General features: G+C 35.3%; 2 protein-coding genes across 2 annotated transcripts; one reads left to right on the forward strand and one right to left on the reverse strand.

The window, feature by feature from the left end:
• Positions 1-16,624: 16,624 nt before the first annotated feature.
• On the reverse strand, positions 16,625-17,447 carry LOC124888460 (auxin-responsive protein SAUR68-like). Its single transcript, XM_047398749.1, has one exon. It carries the CDS (start codon positions 17,173-17,175, stop codon positions 16,834-16,836), a length of 342 nt encoding a protein of 113 aa, XP_047254705.1. The 5' UTR covers positions 17,176-17,447; the 3' UTR covers positions 16,625-16,833.
• A 308-nt stretch (positions 17,448-17,755) lies between these two features.
• LOC124888461 (auxin-responsive protein SAUR24-like) lies at positions 17,756-18,318 on the forward strand. The gene has a single exon (XM_047398750.1). The coding sequence runs from the start codon at positions 17,864-17,866 to the stop codon at positions 18,101-18,103; it is 240 nt and encodes a 79-aa protein (XP_047254706.1). The 5' UTR covers positions 17,756-17,863; the 3' UTR covers positions 18,104-18,318.
• Positions 18,319-18,911: the final 593 nt, after the last annotated feature.

Consider the following 18,911-nt stretch of genomic DNA (forward strand, 5'->3'; position numbering starts at 1 on the left):
AGGGGTCCCACCATTCTCGCTAGAGTTACCTGTTATATGAGGGTTACTCATATGTTGTCCTTACTAGTGGCGCAGTATTAACACCCTTCTAATCGGGGCATAGATTGGACCCCAGCTTAGCTATTATAGAATATTTGGGGTAGGTCGGTTAGATACTACTTCCCATAGTTTCATGTTATAGAATCAGGAAACTCAGATACAGTCAATCAGTCTCAATAGTAGAGCCCCGATAGTTCTTTAGATTTCAGACACTCAGCCTATCTCTATTCCGCCAGATAGAATGGCACCAGCAAAACTCAGAGAACTGAAAGATCCATTAAAGGATCATTTAGATAAGGGATTATCATACCCAATATTTCTCCGTGGGGCACAATAGTCTTATTCGTGTGTGAGAAAGATGGTTCACTCAGAATATGTATAGATTATCGTCAACTCAATAAAATTAGGGTCAAGAACAAGTATCCTCTTCCCAGAATTTATGAATTGTTTGATCAACTTCAGGGTTTCTATTATTTCTCTATGATAGACCTCAGATCCAGCTATATTAGCTCAGAGTTAGAGAATGTGACATCCCAAAGACAGCTTTTCATACGTGGTATGGTCACTTTAAATTTTTACTTATGTCATTTGGTCTTACCAATACTCCAACTGGTTTCATGGACTTGATGAATAGTGTGTTCAAGTAGTACTTGGACATGTTCATCATAGTCTTCATAGATGATATTCTAGTCAATTCTCGCACTGGGCGAGATTATGAAGACCATCTCAGAATAGTACTTCAAACTATTAGAGATCATCAGTTAATCACCAAATTAAGTAAGAGTGAATTTTGGCTAAGTTCAGTAGCATTCCTTAGACATATTATTTCTAGTGCTGGCATTAGAGTAGATACTCAAAAGACCAAAGTAGTAAGAAACTAGCCTCGCCTTGTTTCTCCATCTGATATGAGGAGTTTCTTTGGTTTGGCAGGCTATTATAGATGGTTTGTTGAGGGATTTTATTCTATTGCATCCCCTATGTCCAGATTGACTCAGAAGAAAGTCAAGTTCTAATGCTCAGATCCTTGCGAGAAGAGTTTTTAGGAATTAAAGACTCGACTCACCTCAGCTCTAGTTCTAGCTCTTCCAGATGGTTCAGATGGTTTTGTAGTTTATTGTGATGCATCTAGAATAGGTTTAGGTTGTTTCATCATACAGCATAGTAAGGTCATAGCTTACGCCTCCAGCTTAAACCCCATGAGAGAAATTAGCCTACTCATGGTATTGAGTTAGCAGCCATAGTCTTTGACTTAAAGTGTTAGAGGCATTATCTCTACAGAGTTCATGCAGATGTCTTTATAGATCATAAGATCCTTCAGTATGTCTTTTCTCAAAAGATCTCAATCTTTATCAGAGAAGGTGGTTAGAGCTCTTGGAAGATTATGACATGAGTGTCATCTATCATTCGGCAAGGCCAATGTAGTGGCCGACGCTCTCAGTAGGCTCTCTATAGGAAGTATTTCTCATATTGATAATAGTAAGAAAAAATTAGCCCAGGAAGTCTACCAGCTTGCTAGACTAGGGGTTCGCTTAGTCGACTCTTCAGAGAGCGATGTATGTATTCAGAGTAGTTCAATATCATCGCTATTTTTTGAGGTGAAAGAAAAGAAAGATAAGGATCCTAGTCTTGTCAAGCTGAAAGTGTCAGTTCAGAATAAAAAAATAGAGGTTTTCTCCCGAGGGAAAGATGATGTTCTTTGTTGTCAGGGTCATCCCTGTGTTCCAAATATAGATGACTTAAGGAAGAAAATTCTTGGAGAAGTGCATGGTGCGCGTTACACTATTCATCCAGGGTCTACTAAGATGTACCATGATTTATGGGAAATCTATTGGTGGAGTGGGATGCAAAGACATATTGCGGAGTTTGTGGCTAAGTGCTCTATGTGTCAGCAAGTTAAGATAGAGCATCAGAAGCCTAGTAGTCCTATGCAGGAGTTCAGTATTCCTACTTTGAAGTGGGAAGTTGTGAACATGGACTTCGTGATGGCTTTGCCTTGATATCATAATCAGTATGATTTAGTTAGGGTCATTATAGATAGAATAACCAAATCAGCTCTTTTCCTTCTAGTTCATACCTCTTGTTTAGTCGAGGATTACGCCAAGCTCTATATCAAGGAGCTGGTCTGATTTTATGGTGTTTCGTTGACTATTATCTCAAACAGAGGTACCTAGTTCACCTCTTATTTTTGGAAAGCATTCCAAAAGGGTCTTGGTACCCAAGTTCATTTTAGTATAACTATTCATCCTCAGACAGATGATCAAGCAGAAAGGACCATTCTAACAGTGGAAGATATGCTAAGGGCATGTTTAATTGATTTTAAGGGTACTTGGGATGACCACTTGACTTTGATTGAGTTTGAATACAACAACTATTATTCCAGTATTCAGATATCTCCATTCGAAGCTCTCTATGGTAGCAGATGTAGATGTCCGATCGGTCAGTTCAAAGTTAGTGAGGCCTCAGTCATAGGTCCTAACTTAGTATTCAACGCCTTAGAGAAAGTTTAGTTAATTAGAGAAAGATTCTGGGCTACTCAGAGCCGAAAAAAGTCTTATCCAGATGTTCACAGAAAAGATATTTAGTATGAGATTGGTGATCATGTATACCTCAATATCACTCCAATGAAGGGAGCGAAGAGATTCGGCAATAATGGAAAGCTTAGTCCCTGATATGTCGGTCCCTTCAAGATTCTCAGTCATTTCAGTAAGGTATCTTTTGAGCTTGAATTGCCTTCAGATCTATCCTCAGTTCATGTAGTCTTTCATGTCTCTTTGCTCAAGAAGTGTATAGGTGACCCATCAGTCGTAGTCCCTATTCAGTGCATCGATGTTTAGAAAAACCTCTCTTATAAAGAGATTTCAGTCGAAATCTTAGACTATCAGACTCATAGATTGAGGAAAAAAGAAGTCCCTCTAGTTAAAGTTCTTTGGAAAAATCAGTCCATCAAGGGAGCTACTTGGGAAGTAAAAGAAGATATGCATACCAAGTATCCTCATCTCTTTCCCGTCAACTCAGATCAAGCTCAAGGTAATAGTTCTCCTTAAGCTTACTCAGTTTCATGATTAGTGTACCTCACTAACTTAGTATTTAGTCTCATGTTTATGTTCCCACGATAAACTTGGTATCAAGTACAAGCGCATATTCAGTCATGAATTTTTGTATTAGATCAGTTATATAGTTATGCATCAGACATACATTCTCATTGTGAGTAAACTTAATTCTTCAGAACTTTCAACTATGCATTTATGAATCAGTTACGCATGCATCATATATGCATATTCAGTACATTATGTTCAACTTGTCAGTCACATCCGTCATGAGATCATTTCCCAGTTATTCAAGTTCATTTCATGTTTAGTGTATTCTTTCCCTTCCCAGTCAGTATCATTCGAGGATGAATGTTCTTAAGGGGGAGATATTGTAATACCCCTATTTTTTCATAGCTCGAAAATCATCTCAAGAATATTAGGACTTTCTTTTAAATAAGAATTCATTCTTATACACGAGAAATTGAATAAGATTTCTATCGATATATAATTCACCCAAATCCAACACCCGGACGAAGAGTTAGAGCCTTTTTAGTGAGACAGTGTTTGACCTGAGCCTTCAGCACGTCGCGGAGGTAGCTCAAATGGAAATTGTCAATTTACCATAAGATAACATAATAATGCAGAAACATTCACTACAAGGCCATAATGTTCGATCATGAACATAACTGAATAACATAACATCAATGTGGGGTAATAGAATACCCAAAACAAAACTAAAGTCTAAAATATGATAGTCTGTATCTAGTCTGCATCTAGTCTGAAATCCCCTACTATTTGAAGAATCTGAATAAGGAGTTGATGGGACATGTCCCCAACTAACTCCAACTACTAAGCTAATCAATGAGATATTAGAAAATTATTATGTCCTCAAAGGATGAGGACTCACTTTTACTCTTACTGCTGAATCTGGATTCTACTGCTGATCTGGAACTCGTGTATCTGAACCCATTGTATAACATAAAACTGAGACTGATTGACTGTATCTGACTGTCCTGATTCTGCAACATCAAATTGTGGGAAGTAGTATCTAACCGATATGCCCCAAATATGCTATAATAGCTGAGCTGGGGTCCAATCTATGCCGTGATTGGAAGAGTGTTAATACCGCGCCACTGGTGAGGACAACATGTGAGTAACCCTTATATAACAGGAAACTCTAGAGAGAATGGATGCAACCCTCACATAACATGTTAAGCCACCTTATCTACCCTTATAACAAGCTACGATATCTCAACCTATGCTTGCTACATAGTTCTGGAATGTAAGGAGTGCTTCTAAGAATCACACCCTCATATAACAGGTGAGTTTCCATCCTTGGGTTCACTCGGTGCTAATTCTTACTCCCATCCAAATAGAAAATAAACATGATTAACTAAACTGAAATGTGCATAGACTGAGTTACTAAATTTTCATGGCTGATGGAATACTACTGATATCCGACAACTGACTGAGTCATGAGATCAAGGAGATTTTTCCTGAGTCATAAGACTTTCTTAAGTATAAGAGTTCATAGCTTGATAGTCAGTTAGCATTATTCATTCATACAAACCATTGCATATAGACTACCTCACATGTATACTCGGTACATATGCACCGACGCATTCGCGCTATGGTGCTTTCATTTTATGTTATACCATGTGTTCAGATACACAAGTTCTAGATCAGCAGTAGATTCCAAATTCAGCAATCAGAGTAGAAGTGAGTCCTCATCCTTCAAGGACATAATGATTTTCTAGTATCTCATTGATTAGATTAGTAGTTGGAGTTAGTTTGGGACATGTCCCATCAACTCCTTATTCAGATTCTTCAAACAGTAGAGGCTTTCAGACTAGATGCGGACTAGATATAGACTATCATGTTTTAGACTTCAATTTTATTTTGGGTAATCTATTACCCCACATTGATGTTATGTTATTCATTTATGTTCATGATCAAAAATTATGGCCTATCAATGAATGTTTCCACATTATTATGTTATCTTATGCAATATACAGGTACAGATATCAGTCATGGGTAAGTTTGTCGTACTTTGAGGTCATGAGCACCGTGTAGCATTCCGATTCAGCAAATCGCGTCATTATAAGCATGAAAATGGGGGGTATTATATCCTCTTTCTTTTTTTTTTTCACAATCTCTACTTACTCCTCTTTCTCACTTTCATTTTCTTCATCACCATCTACAGACCCTTGTCTACCTCCCTCAATGTTTTCATATCTCTCCTCAGCTTTACTTTATTTCTCTAAGTTAGATTGTTTAGGAGGCTCCTCCGAATCCCTTTGTACTATAGCCTTTTCTTTGGGGTGGTATCCACTTTCACTTTCTTTTCTTTTAGGAAACATCTTTTCCTACAAAAACAGAAAAATCAAAACTACATGACAATTAATGTACACATAAATTATAAAAATACATGACAAACAACACTAATAACGACACACCAATAGCCACCACCACCGTAAACACTACTAATCAATGCCACAAATGCCACAAACACCATGAATACCAACACCACCAACAGCCACCACAAACACTACCAACTAATGCCAGCAACAACCATGGCCAGTTCGACCACCATAACGACGATGAAGACCACCACTACAACCGCCAAAACACCATCCAACAATACCACGATAGTCAACGAAGCACTACGATACAAAGTAGGGTTTTGCTGAGTTCTTCCTACAATTTTACCATCAAAACTCAAAACTATAAACCCATTCTCGAAGATAATAAAACTAAATTTTTTTTGTCAATATTAACTTAAAATCCCTTATTTTTAGAAGAAAATAACAAATATAGAACCCTTCTAGAACTTCGTTACCTACAAAGACAAAGAAAACAACTGATACAAGCAAGTATAAAGTAAAAAATAACAACTAGGTGGTAAAAAATGAGAAGAAAATTGATCTATTGTAAAGGGTAGAGCAATTTGTTGAGCAGTTGTAGATGTTGTCTATATTGTATAATGAGCGAGTAAGAGAAAAAAGTGAGAACTAGGGATTTAAAATGATGAAATATTTTTCACGCAAATAGATGATTTGTATGGTTTGTGTTTTATTTTGGAAAAGAATGACAAGTTTCAAATATACTAATTTTTTCCAAATTTATCTTAATTATATTTTAAAATTATAAAAGATTTTCATAATTTTTAACACTCTCATCGTGCAATTACCAAAAGACTCAATTGAAGTTGTAGTTGACCCGATGAACTGACCCACCCCTAGTCCTAGAATAATCAATTTAGGTATATGAACTCAATTTAAATTGTATAAAAACAAATGTTCAGCCTGTTGCATCAGATACTAATCTATTGCAAATTATCAAAAAAATTAGGCAATCTATTGCGAAAGACTACCCATCTCTTGTAAATTATCAATTTGATTGTCATATGTCTCAAAAAATTACCCATCTATTGTAAATTATCAAATAAGGGGTACCATCTGTTGTAGTTGACCCTATGAGAACTCATCCCTGGTCCTAAGTTAATTAATTGAGGTAGTAAGAATCTGTTTAGCTTAGAGTGATCGATCAAAGACTCTGGTCAGAAGGAACGCAATACCGTCTCATCATTCAATTTCCCAAAAACTCAATTAAAGTTGTAGTTGACCCTATGAGAACTCACCCCTAGTCCTATATTAATGAATTACGGAATAGGTCTAATATATGAGGTAGTAAGAATCGGTTCAGCTGAGAGTGATCGATCGAAGACTCTGGTTGGGACGAACACAATACCGTCTGTTTATTGAATTGCCCAAAGACTCAATTAAAGTTGTAGTTTACCTTATGATAACTCACCCCTAGTGCTAGATTAATCAATTAAGGTATTGGTCTAATATATAAGAAAGTAAGAATCGGTTCAGCTCAAAATGATCGATAGACAATTATGGTCGGGAGGAATGCATTACTGCCTTATCATTCAATTGATAAAAAACTCAATTAAAGGTGTAGTTGACCCTATGAGAACTCACCCCTGGTCTAAGATTAATCAATTAAGTTATTGGTCTAACATATGAGGTAATAAGAATTGGTTCAGCTCGGAATGATCGATCGACGACACTAGTAGGGATGAACGCAATACCATCTCATTATTCAATTGCCCAAAGACTCAATTGACGTTATTATTAACCCGATGAGAACTCACCCCTGGTCCTAGATTAATCAAGTAAGATATTGGTCTAGCATATGAGGTAGTAAGTATTGGTTCAACTCAAAGTGATCGATCGATGACTCTGGTTGGGAGGATCACAATACCGTCTCGTCATTAAATTACCTAAAAACTCAATCAATGTTATATTTGACCCTATGAGAACTCACCCCTGTTCCTAGATTAATCAATTAAGGTATTGGTCTAATATATGAGGTAGTAACAATTGATTCAGCTCAAAGTGATCGATCGATGAATCTGGTTGGGAGGAGCACAATAACGTCTCCTCATTCAATTGCCCAAAGACTCAATTGAAGTTGTAGTTGACCCTATGAGAACTTACCCCTAGTCATAGATTAATCAATTAAGTTATTGGTCTAATATTTAAGGTAGCAAGAATCAGTTCAACGTAGAGTGATCGATTGATGAATCTGGTCAGGAGGAACACAATACCATCTCATCATTCGATTGACCAAAGACTCAATTGAATTTGTAGTAGACCCTATGAGAAATCACCCCTAGTCCTAGATTAATCAATCAGGGATCGTTTGGTAGAGTTTATAAGAACAATGTAAAATATACTGTATTACTAATGGTTGCATTAGTAATACTTGTATTATTTAATCTTGTACTAGTTATGCCTGTATTAATTCTTATACATTGTTTGGTTTGATATACAAGAAATAATACATCATACATAATTTCTATAAAAGAAATTTTGTTTACAAAAATAACCTTTTTTGATTTTATACACTTCTTTGCAACAAAATTCTTTTGTTATTTAATACATAATTAATATTGTTGAACTATTATATAGAGGTTTAGGATTACTTTCAAGGCCTTCGTCTTTGCGCAAAAATGTTATGCTGACGGATTAACAAAGTTGAAACAAAAATAAAATATAAGACGTAAAATTAAGAAATAGACTCAATTTTTTTGTAAATCTCATTAAAGACTCTCGAAGCAAAGAAAATAATATTTTATATTTATTTAAATCAACCATTCATTTTGCTAAATTCAAATAGTGGGAAAAGAAATTGTGAAATATTTTGAAAAGATTCACTAGTGCAAATTAAAATGGAGGAAAAAGGAATGGTGAAATATTTTGAGAGGGAAATTGAAGGGTATTAAGTTTATTTAATAAGTTAATGCATGTATTAAAGTCTTTGAACTACTAATACATAGGAAATAGAGTGTATTACTAATATACACTTCAATACACAATAGAGACATTGATGACCGATCTTTGGAAATTTTATAAAAGAAATTATTATCTGTTGCACTTAGATGTTTTAAGACCCCTTTTTTTAAATGAAATTTAGGCATTTCTTGTTCAAGATTAAAATAGTTAAAACACTAAGGTAGTAAAAAATATTTCTTGGATAACTCAAAAATCTCCTAAGAGAGTAGTCTTATCTGGTCTTTTCAATGTCACCGTCTCCTCGTGCCCTTCAAAATTCATAAGTTATTAATGAATATTTAAAACACATATATATAAGAATACTATCGCTTTTATCCATAACATAAGTAATACTCAAGACTCAACTGAATTCATCTATCACTCTTTCTTCTTTATCTCTATCTTTCCTTTTTGCCTCTTTTTTCTCTCTTCTTTTGGATGAGGATTGTTTTTTATTTTAACTGATCAATATCTTTTCTCAACTGAACTGGATGTTCTGATCTCTTCACTTTTTTCATATTGTAGGTATGGTTCACTATTGTTCTTGAATGAACGAAGCATTGTTTGTATATCTATTGTAAAATACCTCATCAATTGAACAAATGGGTAATTTGTTGATTGGTCATGGATTGATTCATCCAATTTTGTGTTACCCTTTTATACGGAGCAACTGTTTGGAGAAATCAAAATGGTAGCAAGGATGGTTTGATTTATTCTAACAGATGGCTAATTTGTTGCAATATGTCATCTATTTATTGCAATAGATGCCTCTAGTTGAGCAGATGGGCAATCTTTGCACCAGATTGGTCATCTGTTGATTAGCTCAATATTGTGCTACCTTTTTGTAATGTTCTTTTTCTTCTTCTCTTGTTTGACATCAAATGTGTTTCTTTTGTCTGTAGATAAAAGAATGTGAAACTGGATCCATTTTTTGCTTGACCAGTAGTAAAAGCTAGAGTAAAGATGGGTTTGGAGGAATAAGATGAAACCACTTCATATGTGGGAGGTATGTATTACTGATCAACCTATCGTGAAAACACACATCCAGTATAATAATTTTTTGAATGTTTGTTCCTTACCTATTAGGTGCTAATTCTTCAAACAAGATATGGCATTTTATAGTTAAGATTGTTATGTTCGAACTGGTAAGGCTGAGGGACCAGTAGGTGGTGTCGATACCCTGTAATAATTTAATAACCATTTATGCTTATGTTTTTGTGTCAAGTTTAGGGAAGGGTTTAATTTTTTGGCAACAATCCAAATATCCAATTGTGATTGGACAAGTTTTAATGACTCAATGGACTTCATGAAAGGCCTCCGAAACCTCGCACTACAGCAAACAATGATGGAACCAATAGAAATTCCCTTGTCAAAATTTATATGGATGGGTTACTAGAGTAGACTATTATATAGTAGTAGGTTCTTGGGAGAATCCTTGTGCTTGAAGAGAGAGGTTGAGAAGGCCATATATCATCTCAGACCTTGAGGAAACACAGGGTAGGAAAGAAAGTGTAGCAAACTTAGCAGATGAAATTGACATGAAAAATGTAAAAACTGGATGAGCTACGAATATAAAAGCCCAAAAATAAAAATCCATCTATCGTTGAAGTAAAAGAAAAATAGTCAAGAGGACTAGAGCTGGACACTTTGCTAGAGAATGCAGCTAGAGAGCATGGCCTCAATGAAGACCCACAAAATATAGGACCAGAACTCTAAGGAAGCAGCTTCGTGAGCACGGAAGGTGATAAGATTGTCGGTCTGAATTGAAACATGAACCAACTACAATTGAATTTAAAATACGGGATCAAGCCAAGGTAGAAATTTCTCAAGTTAAACTTGTATACCATGCCTCCTGTTTAGGTCAAAGGCAGTGGAAACAACAAGGCACGATATTTCTTCCCAACTTAAAACCTATTAGTTTCTACTGCGATCGACCTGATCATAGGCACAAAGAGAAGGCATGGCATTCAAGTTTAACTTGAGAAATTTCCACCCTGGCTGGATCCCATATTTTTAATTTAGGAGTAGTTGGTTTAGGTTTCAATTCAGACCGACAATCGTATCAATTTCCTGTGATCGTAAAACTTCTTCCTTAGAGTTATGGTCCTGCACTTTGTGAGAGTCTTTATTGAGGCCATGAGTGCTAGTTTCATTCTCGAGCAAAGTGTCCTGTTCCATTCTTATTCACCATTCTTCTTTATTTTTTCAATTACTGATGGATTTTAATATTTGCATACACTTCCAAATTTAAAGCTCATTAAGTTTTTCTGTTTCTCATGTCAATTTCATTGGCTATATTCGCTAGAATTACCTTGCTTGCTCCTATGTGTTTCCTCTTAAACAATGTCTAAGATGATATATGGCCTTTTCCACCTCCCCCTTCCCGCACAGCTATTCTCCCAAGCACCTTTTGCTGTCTAAAAGTCTCCTTCAGGAATCTATCTATATAAATTTTTAATAGGGGGATTTCTATTAGTTTCGTTGTTGTTTGTTGCAGTGCGAGGCTTCGGAGGCCTTTCAAGAAGTCCACTGAGCCATTAAAACCGGTCCAATAACTGTTGGAATTTACAATGCCGCCAAAAACATGAACCCTTCCCCAATATTGACAGAAAAACATGAGCATAGACCATCATTAAATTGTAATAGGGTATCGACACCATCATTTTGGAATCCTTCAGCCTTATCAGTTTGCGCCTATCAAACTGAACTGTATAATGCAGGATCTTGTTTTGATAGATCAGTGTCTAATCGGTATAAAACTATATTCACCAAATCATTGCACTTTATCTGTGTCTATCGTGCTAGAATGATTAATAATACAAAGCTCTCATGCAAAACATGGATCCAATGCATGGACATTATTCTTCCTACCCCATCAAAGACACTACAGTGTTGTTTATTTATCTACATGCATGTGATGACTATTAAAAAAGAGGTGTGAAGAGTCGTGACTTTTTTTAAAATATTTAAAACATCTGATGAATCAAAATTTCTATGGAACTGATGAATCAGTTGTTAGAAGAAATCAAAACATCCCCTAAAATATATGGTCCATCTGTTAAAATAGATAATCTATATGTTGCAACATACCATACATTGTTTATTCATCTGCACTCATGTGATGACTATTAGAAAAGAGGTGAAGAGTCATGACTTTTTATGTAACACATTCATAACTTTTGATGAATCAAATTCTCCATATGTTGTAACTGATGAATCAGGTGTTAGAAGAAATCGAAACATCCCCAACATATGGTCCATCTATCGCAATAGATAATCTATATGTTTCAACAGATGGTAAATCTATTGCGAAAGATGGAAGATTTGTTGCAATAGATCTATAATAACGGTTCTTATCAAGTCTTCTCAAAACTATTTTGAAGAAGTGAGAAATATTAATGTAAATGAAAAAGTCGCAACTTTTCATAGAAAAGAAAATGCGAACAGTTTGAATGATGATATTCTGCGCAACACAGTATAGGAACTTTAGAGGCAGGTTAATGAACTACAGAAGAAGTTGGTCACCGTGTGAGAGACGATGCTCAGAAAGATATAGAGGGTGATGAGAGCCCTGCTGCTGTGAGTTGATTAGTTGATTGCCTTTACTGATGATAATAATAATAATTATTATAATGTATTTTTCCTTTTAACATATGTATTTTAATTTTACTATATCGGATCAATTCGTAATGTATTTTATTTTCTGTTTAATGAAAAAAAAAATTTTAGTCAATTTTGGCTTTTTAATTCTTATACAGTTTTCATTCTGGCTATTTCTTCTTATAAACATTTTATATGTTAACATGTCAACAGTTGGAGGTAAGGAGCAATTTCTAATCCAATAGGAATAGCAATCAGCTTTTGAGTTCTTTCAATAGATGGACCATGTGTTGGAATAGATTGGTCATCGGCTGGGTTTTTGTCAATAGATTATCCATATGTTGCGACAGATTTATCATCTGTTGGAGGAAGAAATTCAAGTTTTATGGAACTGTGTTGTGTTCTTCGAGCTAATGTCCATTTGTTGCCACAGATAGGTAATCTGTTGAAAATACTTGTGGTCTGTTGTATTATTTAGATCATGTTTTGCCTCTTTCTTTTATGCAAAAGTCATTACAAAGATATTTTATATATAATAAATGAAAACATTGAGTTCACAACAATGATTTAAATATATTAAAGTCCACAATAAACAACTATACAAGTTCCTGCAATTACAATGATCATGGTGGATTACGATCCGGGCATGTAGTTCTTTTGTGGCCAGCACGCTTACATATGGAGCACTTGCTTCTTCTTGATGAAAATGGTTCTCCGACTCCACGCCTCCTCTTATATGGATGTCTTCCCAGTTTGATAGTGCTTGGGTCAATATATGGAGGAGGTATTAATCTCCTCATAAGCTCTGCAGGAACAACCTAAGATTGTTCAAGAGGCATCAGAGTAATATACCCACTATATCTCATTTCAAATTTTTCCACTGAATAATATTGCGAGTAGTGCTCATAAATTTCAGCCCCATATTTATGACCGTATTTAGCACCAAGCGCTACCATAGCATGTGGACAGGATATTTATCCAAGTCAAAAATTCTGCATATACACCGTGGCAACATCACCATGACCGGTGATACTGAATTTGTAATCTACTATTTTATGAGGTAATAACATATTCCCCAAATTGACATTTGTTGAACTGCACATGCCATTCGTTAAAAAAATCGTCATTCTTATGGCTTATTTTTTCAAACATAACTTGATGGAAAATTGTTATTCATCATCAAACAATGAATTCATCGATTCAACAATGTTTGATGTCATAATATTGTACCTATACAAAATAATCACTTAGTACGACATCATATTAAACTTGTAACTCAAACACGACACTAAAATCAATAAGATTGTACCTAACTTCTGGACAGAATGCCCGATCCATCTCTCGAAATCGACATGTATGAGAAATTCTGCAAACTTGGGATTCACATCCGTTATTTGATTGGAACAGTCTAAAAACTCCTCTCTGCTATATGCTTTAGTTGCTCTACCCTGTCTAAATATTCTCTCCAAGATGCCTGATGGAACAACCAAAGTATGTTGAAGGGAAGAAACGTGAACCCATCTTTGGAATACTTGGATGCCTATCCGAGACAAAACTCAACTCTTTAGTATCTTCGACGCAGCTTCACAGGGTTTCAAAAATATCCATAATAGGCATCACCTTCCATGTCCACCACACAAAAAGCGATATGAAAGATGTGATTCTCTGCATCCTGTTCCACCACCACTAGAAGAACTCCCTCATACCTTCTCCTCAAAAACGTATCTTCGATGGATATGTCTATTTTAAAATGTAGAAAACCTTAAATCCAAGCACCATAGGATACAAAAAAGTACCTGAACCTTCGTTTTCATCAAGATGCAATGTCGTCTTACTTCTGGGATTTGTGGACTCAATCATGTAATAGTAGGCATCCAAGACTGCATACCCATGCTCGATTGCCCCCCTAACCAAGTCATTGGCAATCCACCTGGTGGTATGTATCTTCAAATAACTAACCAGGACATCGAATTCTATAAGGAGTTAATTGGTTGACATCATGGAAGCTACTCTGAAATATTTACTGAGGACCTTTGTCGTGGCGTAAGGATTTTGGCCCGAGATGTGATCTTAACCACATATGTGTTGCTTTTCATGTTTATGAATGATGAATCTATTAGAACTTGCACACTTCACCGCTATCAACTACTACTTGCACTTCGAATTAGCACATTTGAAGCAAAAGATACTGCTTGAATTAATAACCTTCTTTATTCTGAAATCTTTTTTCAAGTAAGAAACAAACAAAGTGGTAGATAGTTCATTCTTGTCCTTGAATTACATTCTAATAAAAAAGTCGGTCCCATCTAATTTAAGATTTCCAGACTGTGTCGATTAAAAAGAAGTACATATCGTATTGGTTGTATCAACAGGAGTAGGTGTTTGATACTATTCATGTCTAGATCATCCAACCTATCATCAAAGATGTATTGTTGTTAATCTTCTTCTACATTATGTTTCTCATTCTCTCTTATCTTTTCAACCACGTACACCCTTAACACCGGGCTGGATGAATCACTAAGATAAGCACGAAATCGAACCTGATCGGTTATCTTGAAAGGTAGTACTATCTAATTTTCAAAGGAGCTGTATATGTAGCTGATGATGAATTCTTCTGATTGACAATTCAGTCCATAATAACTGATGATTAAGTTCACAAAATCATCATATTAAACATCACTTTGGACTATCATAGCTATCGTCTCTAGATTTCACCGTCGTTCCAATGCCATACATATTGATTGCTCTTTTCGGTCCATTGACCATGACAATCCACCCCTATTGTTATTGATCCCTCCATTAGTGGTACCTAAATAAAGTCCTATGTTAAAAAAGTTAATAGTGATTTCTTAGTGCTGTAAATAAATCCCAGCAGATCTGTAATCAGTTGCAACAAATTACTTACCTATTAGGATTCATGTTATGCTCATGAAGCTAATTTAATCAGACGAGTTATCTATTGTAACAGGTAAATCATATGTTGCAACAGACTATATATTTATTAGGATTAATGTTACAGTGCTGGCACTTTTGAAGCTGATTCCAACAGATGAGTGACATGTTCCAACAGATAATTAACCTATTGCAACAGGTGACTTACATATTGCAATAGACTATGATCTATTAGAATCGAGGTCAGGTTCTATCGCAACAAGTTACTAATATGTTGCAAAAGATATTTACCGTCTGTTGGAATCAAGTTCGGGTTCTGTTGCAACAAATATTTACCCTGTTGCAACAGACATCATGCCCGTTGGAACCGAGTTTAGGTTCTATTGCAATAGTTTAATAATCTGTTGCAATAGATATTTATCATGTTACACCATATAAATAATTTGCTTAAACAAATAAATTATTTGTTGCAACAAATGAGCTATCTGTTCAATGTATGTTATGGCCTATAGAACCATAAACATAGATCGAATATATTAGTCTTCCATTGAAAAAAATATCTTATTTGTCCCAACAGATGAATTATCTATTTAAACAAATGGATCTTATGTTTGATTCATGATTGCGTTCTACCCATTGTTGGAAAAACAACACAATAGTAGTTACCCAGATGAAAAATTCAACTAAAAATCATAATTTTACTAACCAAAGTCTCCTAAGAAGTAATGCCAAAGTGGAAAGTGATGTACAAAATAAAATTTAACCTAAGAATTTGGTCAAATAGCAATAGTAGCGGTAACAAGAACAACAACAACGACAATGTTCAACAAGAAGAAAATGAAGTAGAATATGATGAATAAAGGAGCAGCAACAATGAACAACAAAAATCGCTAATAGAGAGAAAACAATAATGAATGAAAAGAGACAGAAAGGCACCTTTTTTTCCCTCTGTTTCCCATTTTATTAAGTAACTATCAGGATCAAAGTGTAAATTTAAAAACTTATGGGCTATTCTCAAACTCACCAAACTTTCTTAATCCAAAATAAAGTAATTGTCACCTCCACTCAATTATTGAGACTTGTGTCACCTACATATCATTTTAAAACTCTTTAGTCACCTACTGCCCAAAGCCCTAAGTTTCTTCACAATTTGTTAAAAATTGAGGATGCTTTACTGATCTTCATTACCACCAAGCATATTGTAGACCATGGTGTTGTAAGTCTTCTTGATGTCAATAGGTGGTTTGTCTTGGAGTGTCTCCTGATATTATGACTTATTTACATCCAAGTTTTTAAGCTCATTGAAATTACACAGGTAAATTTAATATATTTGTGACCATGTCTCCGTCTCTCAAGACTTATGGCTTTCGTATTGTGGCCTGAGGAACACTTGTAGTATCAATTTGTACATTTGGATAAGAATGACATATTACAGGAAAAAAAAGTTGAAGTTGTGACGGATTAGTGTGGTGTAGGAGTAACCACTGAGCCTGTTATTCCATTCTAAATGGTTGATTCATCAAGTATGAAATATAACTGCCAAGAAAATCTGAAAGACAAACACTTTTGATTTCTTTTAATTTGAACTTCATTCAGTTAAATCTCATTTAATTAGACTTGAGATTGTGTGATTCTCTGTTAGTTTCAATTGACGAAACTGATTGCCTTTAATAAATAATTGTGCTATTCCGTGATGATGATGTTAATATTTCTCAATCATTGTGAAAGCTATAGATATGGTTAATTTCAAGATAATGTTCTATTCCCTCTGTAATAAAACAAGCCTTCAGTAGCCTATTTCTCAACTGTTATACATTCTATCTTGATCTATCATTTACAGAACATGATGTCATGCATTAATAAACAAGAAGCTATTTGTTTCCACTTTCTTGGTGCAAATAAGATGTTGAGGTACGAAAACATGAAGGAATTCAGACGAGCAATGCTCTGTGAAGATATCCAGCAGCTACACCTTTCTTGATTAGCGAAATGATGTAGTTCATGAAGCCTGAATTACAGGGTAATGTGATAGGGCCGCTACTTGGAAGTCCAAACTCTTCTTCAGACATATTTAAAAGTTGAGCAATGGCCTCATTTTCAAGGTAAGTCAAGGGAAACACATATCGCCTTTGATCAATTATATAGACTACAAAATGAAGTTTTTCAACTATAAAGGATGAGGATGAACGACAACTATCTGTATTGCAACCATTTCTTTGAAAAGAAATCCTCCTCCTCTGCTTGGCTGTAAATTTTTGCCATCTCCTGGCCATCTTGATGAGTTTCTTAGTACTGAGAATTGCAAATTTCCTTGGAATATTAGAAGCAAGAAAGGAAACTAGAAATTTAGAACAATATGGTGTCTGAATAGATAATGCTTGTAGTTGATGACGGAAATGGATCAAAGAAAGGGGGATTATTCATATAAAAGTCTACGGAAAGGCTTTGGTTGGAGCTTAAGTTTTTGTCACTAACCATCGAGGGCAAAGCCATGTGCCTACATGTTGGCTATGCTTATGGGGCCTTAAATTTGTGTATGAAATGATGAAAGAGTATAAGTTGTCTAGTTTTAATAAGAGGTTGATGAATTTATTCAATTCTCTGTCAGGATATCTTTAAACCAAGTGGTCCAGGACTAAGTAATCAATTTCACCCATTATTGTGTCTCTTATTTTTAAAGGTGTCATCTGTTCGAAATCAAGATAATAAATGGGACCTAGTGTTGTTCTTCAACAAATTTATGGTGCAAGTTCTTTGACAATAACACACTAGGCAAAACCAGGTGAAACTTCATGTGCCATTGTCTCTCACCTGTTGCATATGGAACTTTTATATATACTTGGACACAAAAATTACAAGTACTTAGACACTTAACAAACTTTCTTTGCCTGCGCAGTTCTCCAAATTCTTGTTCTTTCTTTTCCTTCACCTTTTAGATTTTACCATATATACCTTGCAATAATGGGAATCCAAAGGAGGTTTTCAACATCTGGAGGTGTTCCAAAAGGTCATTGTGCAGTATATGTAGGAGAGAGTCAAAAGAAGAGATTTATCATTCCAGTATCATATTTGAACCGACCATCATTTCAATACTTGTTAGCTCAAGCTGAAGAAGAGTTTGGCTTTGATCATCCAATGGGTGGTCATACAATACATTGCAAAGAGGATATGTTCGTTGATTTTATTTACCGCTTGAGGTGATTATAAGTAGGACTAGGGTGCAAATTCTTCTGTCCATGAAATTTTGTAAAGCAATAGGATTAGAAACGAGAAAGATGACATATAGTAGAGAGTGGCACTCGACAAAGAGAGAAAACAACTCCTTGTTTTTCTGACACCATTTTGTATGGTAGTTGTAAACAAGGATTTTCTGCATGTAAAGGATATAACAAATCCAAGTAATTTCTTTCAAGTCACGTGATATTTTGCATTACCTTGATGCTATGTTTAATAACATTGTGTAACGCCCCGAAATCGGATCCCGAGACGTCACATGGTGCTTAAGGTCACAAGTGATCCCAAGCTAACCCTTCATCTAGCATAACCCAAAGCAACTGAATAAAATACATAAAATAGAAGGAATAATGTGGAAACAACCCATAACTTAGTCTGACCAACTTGAAAGCAAATTTACACGGTCACAATTCTGCTCATATATATACAAATCTGAAACTGAATACACTGACTATTAATGACTGTCTATGAATCCTCTACTAGCACTGACCAAAGATAGACGAGTAATGACTCTCAACTATCCCTACTCAATACGAATGAATACAGAAAATACAATACATCTCAAATCTGAACAACTCAAGTTCCTGAATCAAAAGGACTAATCATCTGCCGATCAAGAGCTGCAACCCAGCTGAACATGATATGTGCGCTACAGCTTGTACCTACGCTTTGGTAAGAATCTAGCCTAAGGAAATATGTAGGTCAGCACTTTGAAATGTACTGAGTATGTGGGGGGCATGCAACCATACAAATAGTATAATCAATTTCATGCAAA

The sequence above is a fragment of the Capsicum annuum genome, chromosome 11 (assembly GCF_002878395.1).
Source record: "Capsicum annuum cultivar UCD-10X-F1 chromosome 11, UCD10Xv1.1, whole genome shotgun sequence".
Lineage (NCBI taxonomy): Eukaryota > Viridiplantae > Streptophyta > Magnoliopsida > Solanales > Solanaceae > Capsicum > Capsicum annuum.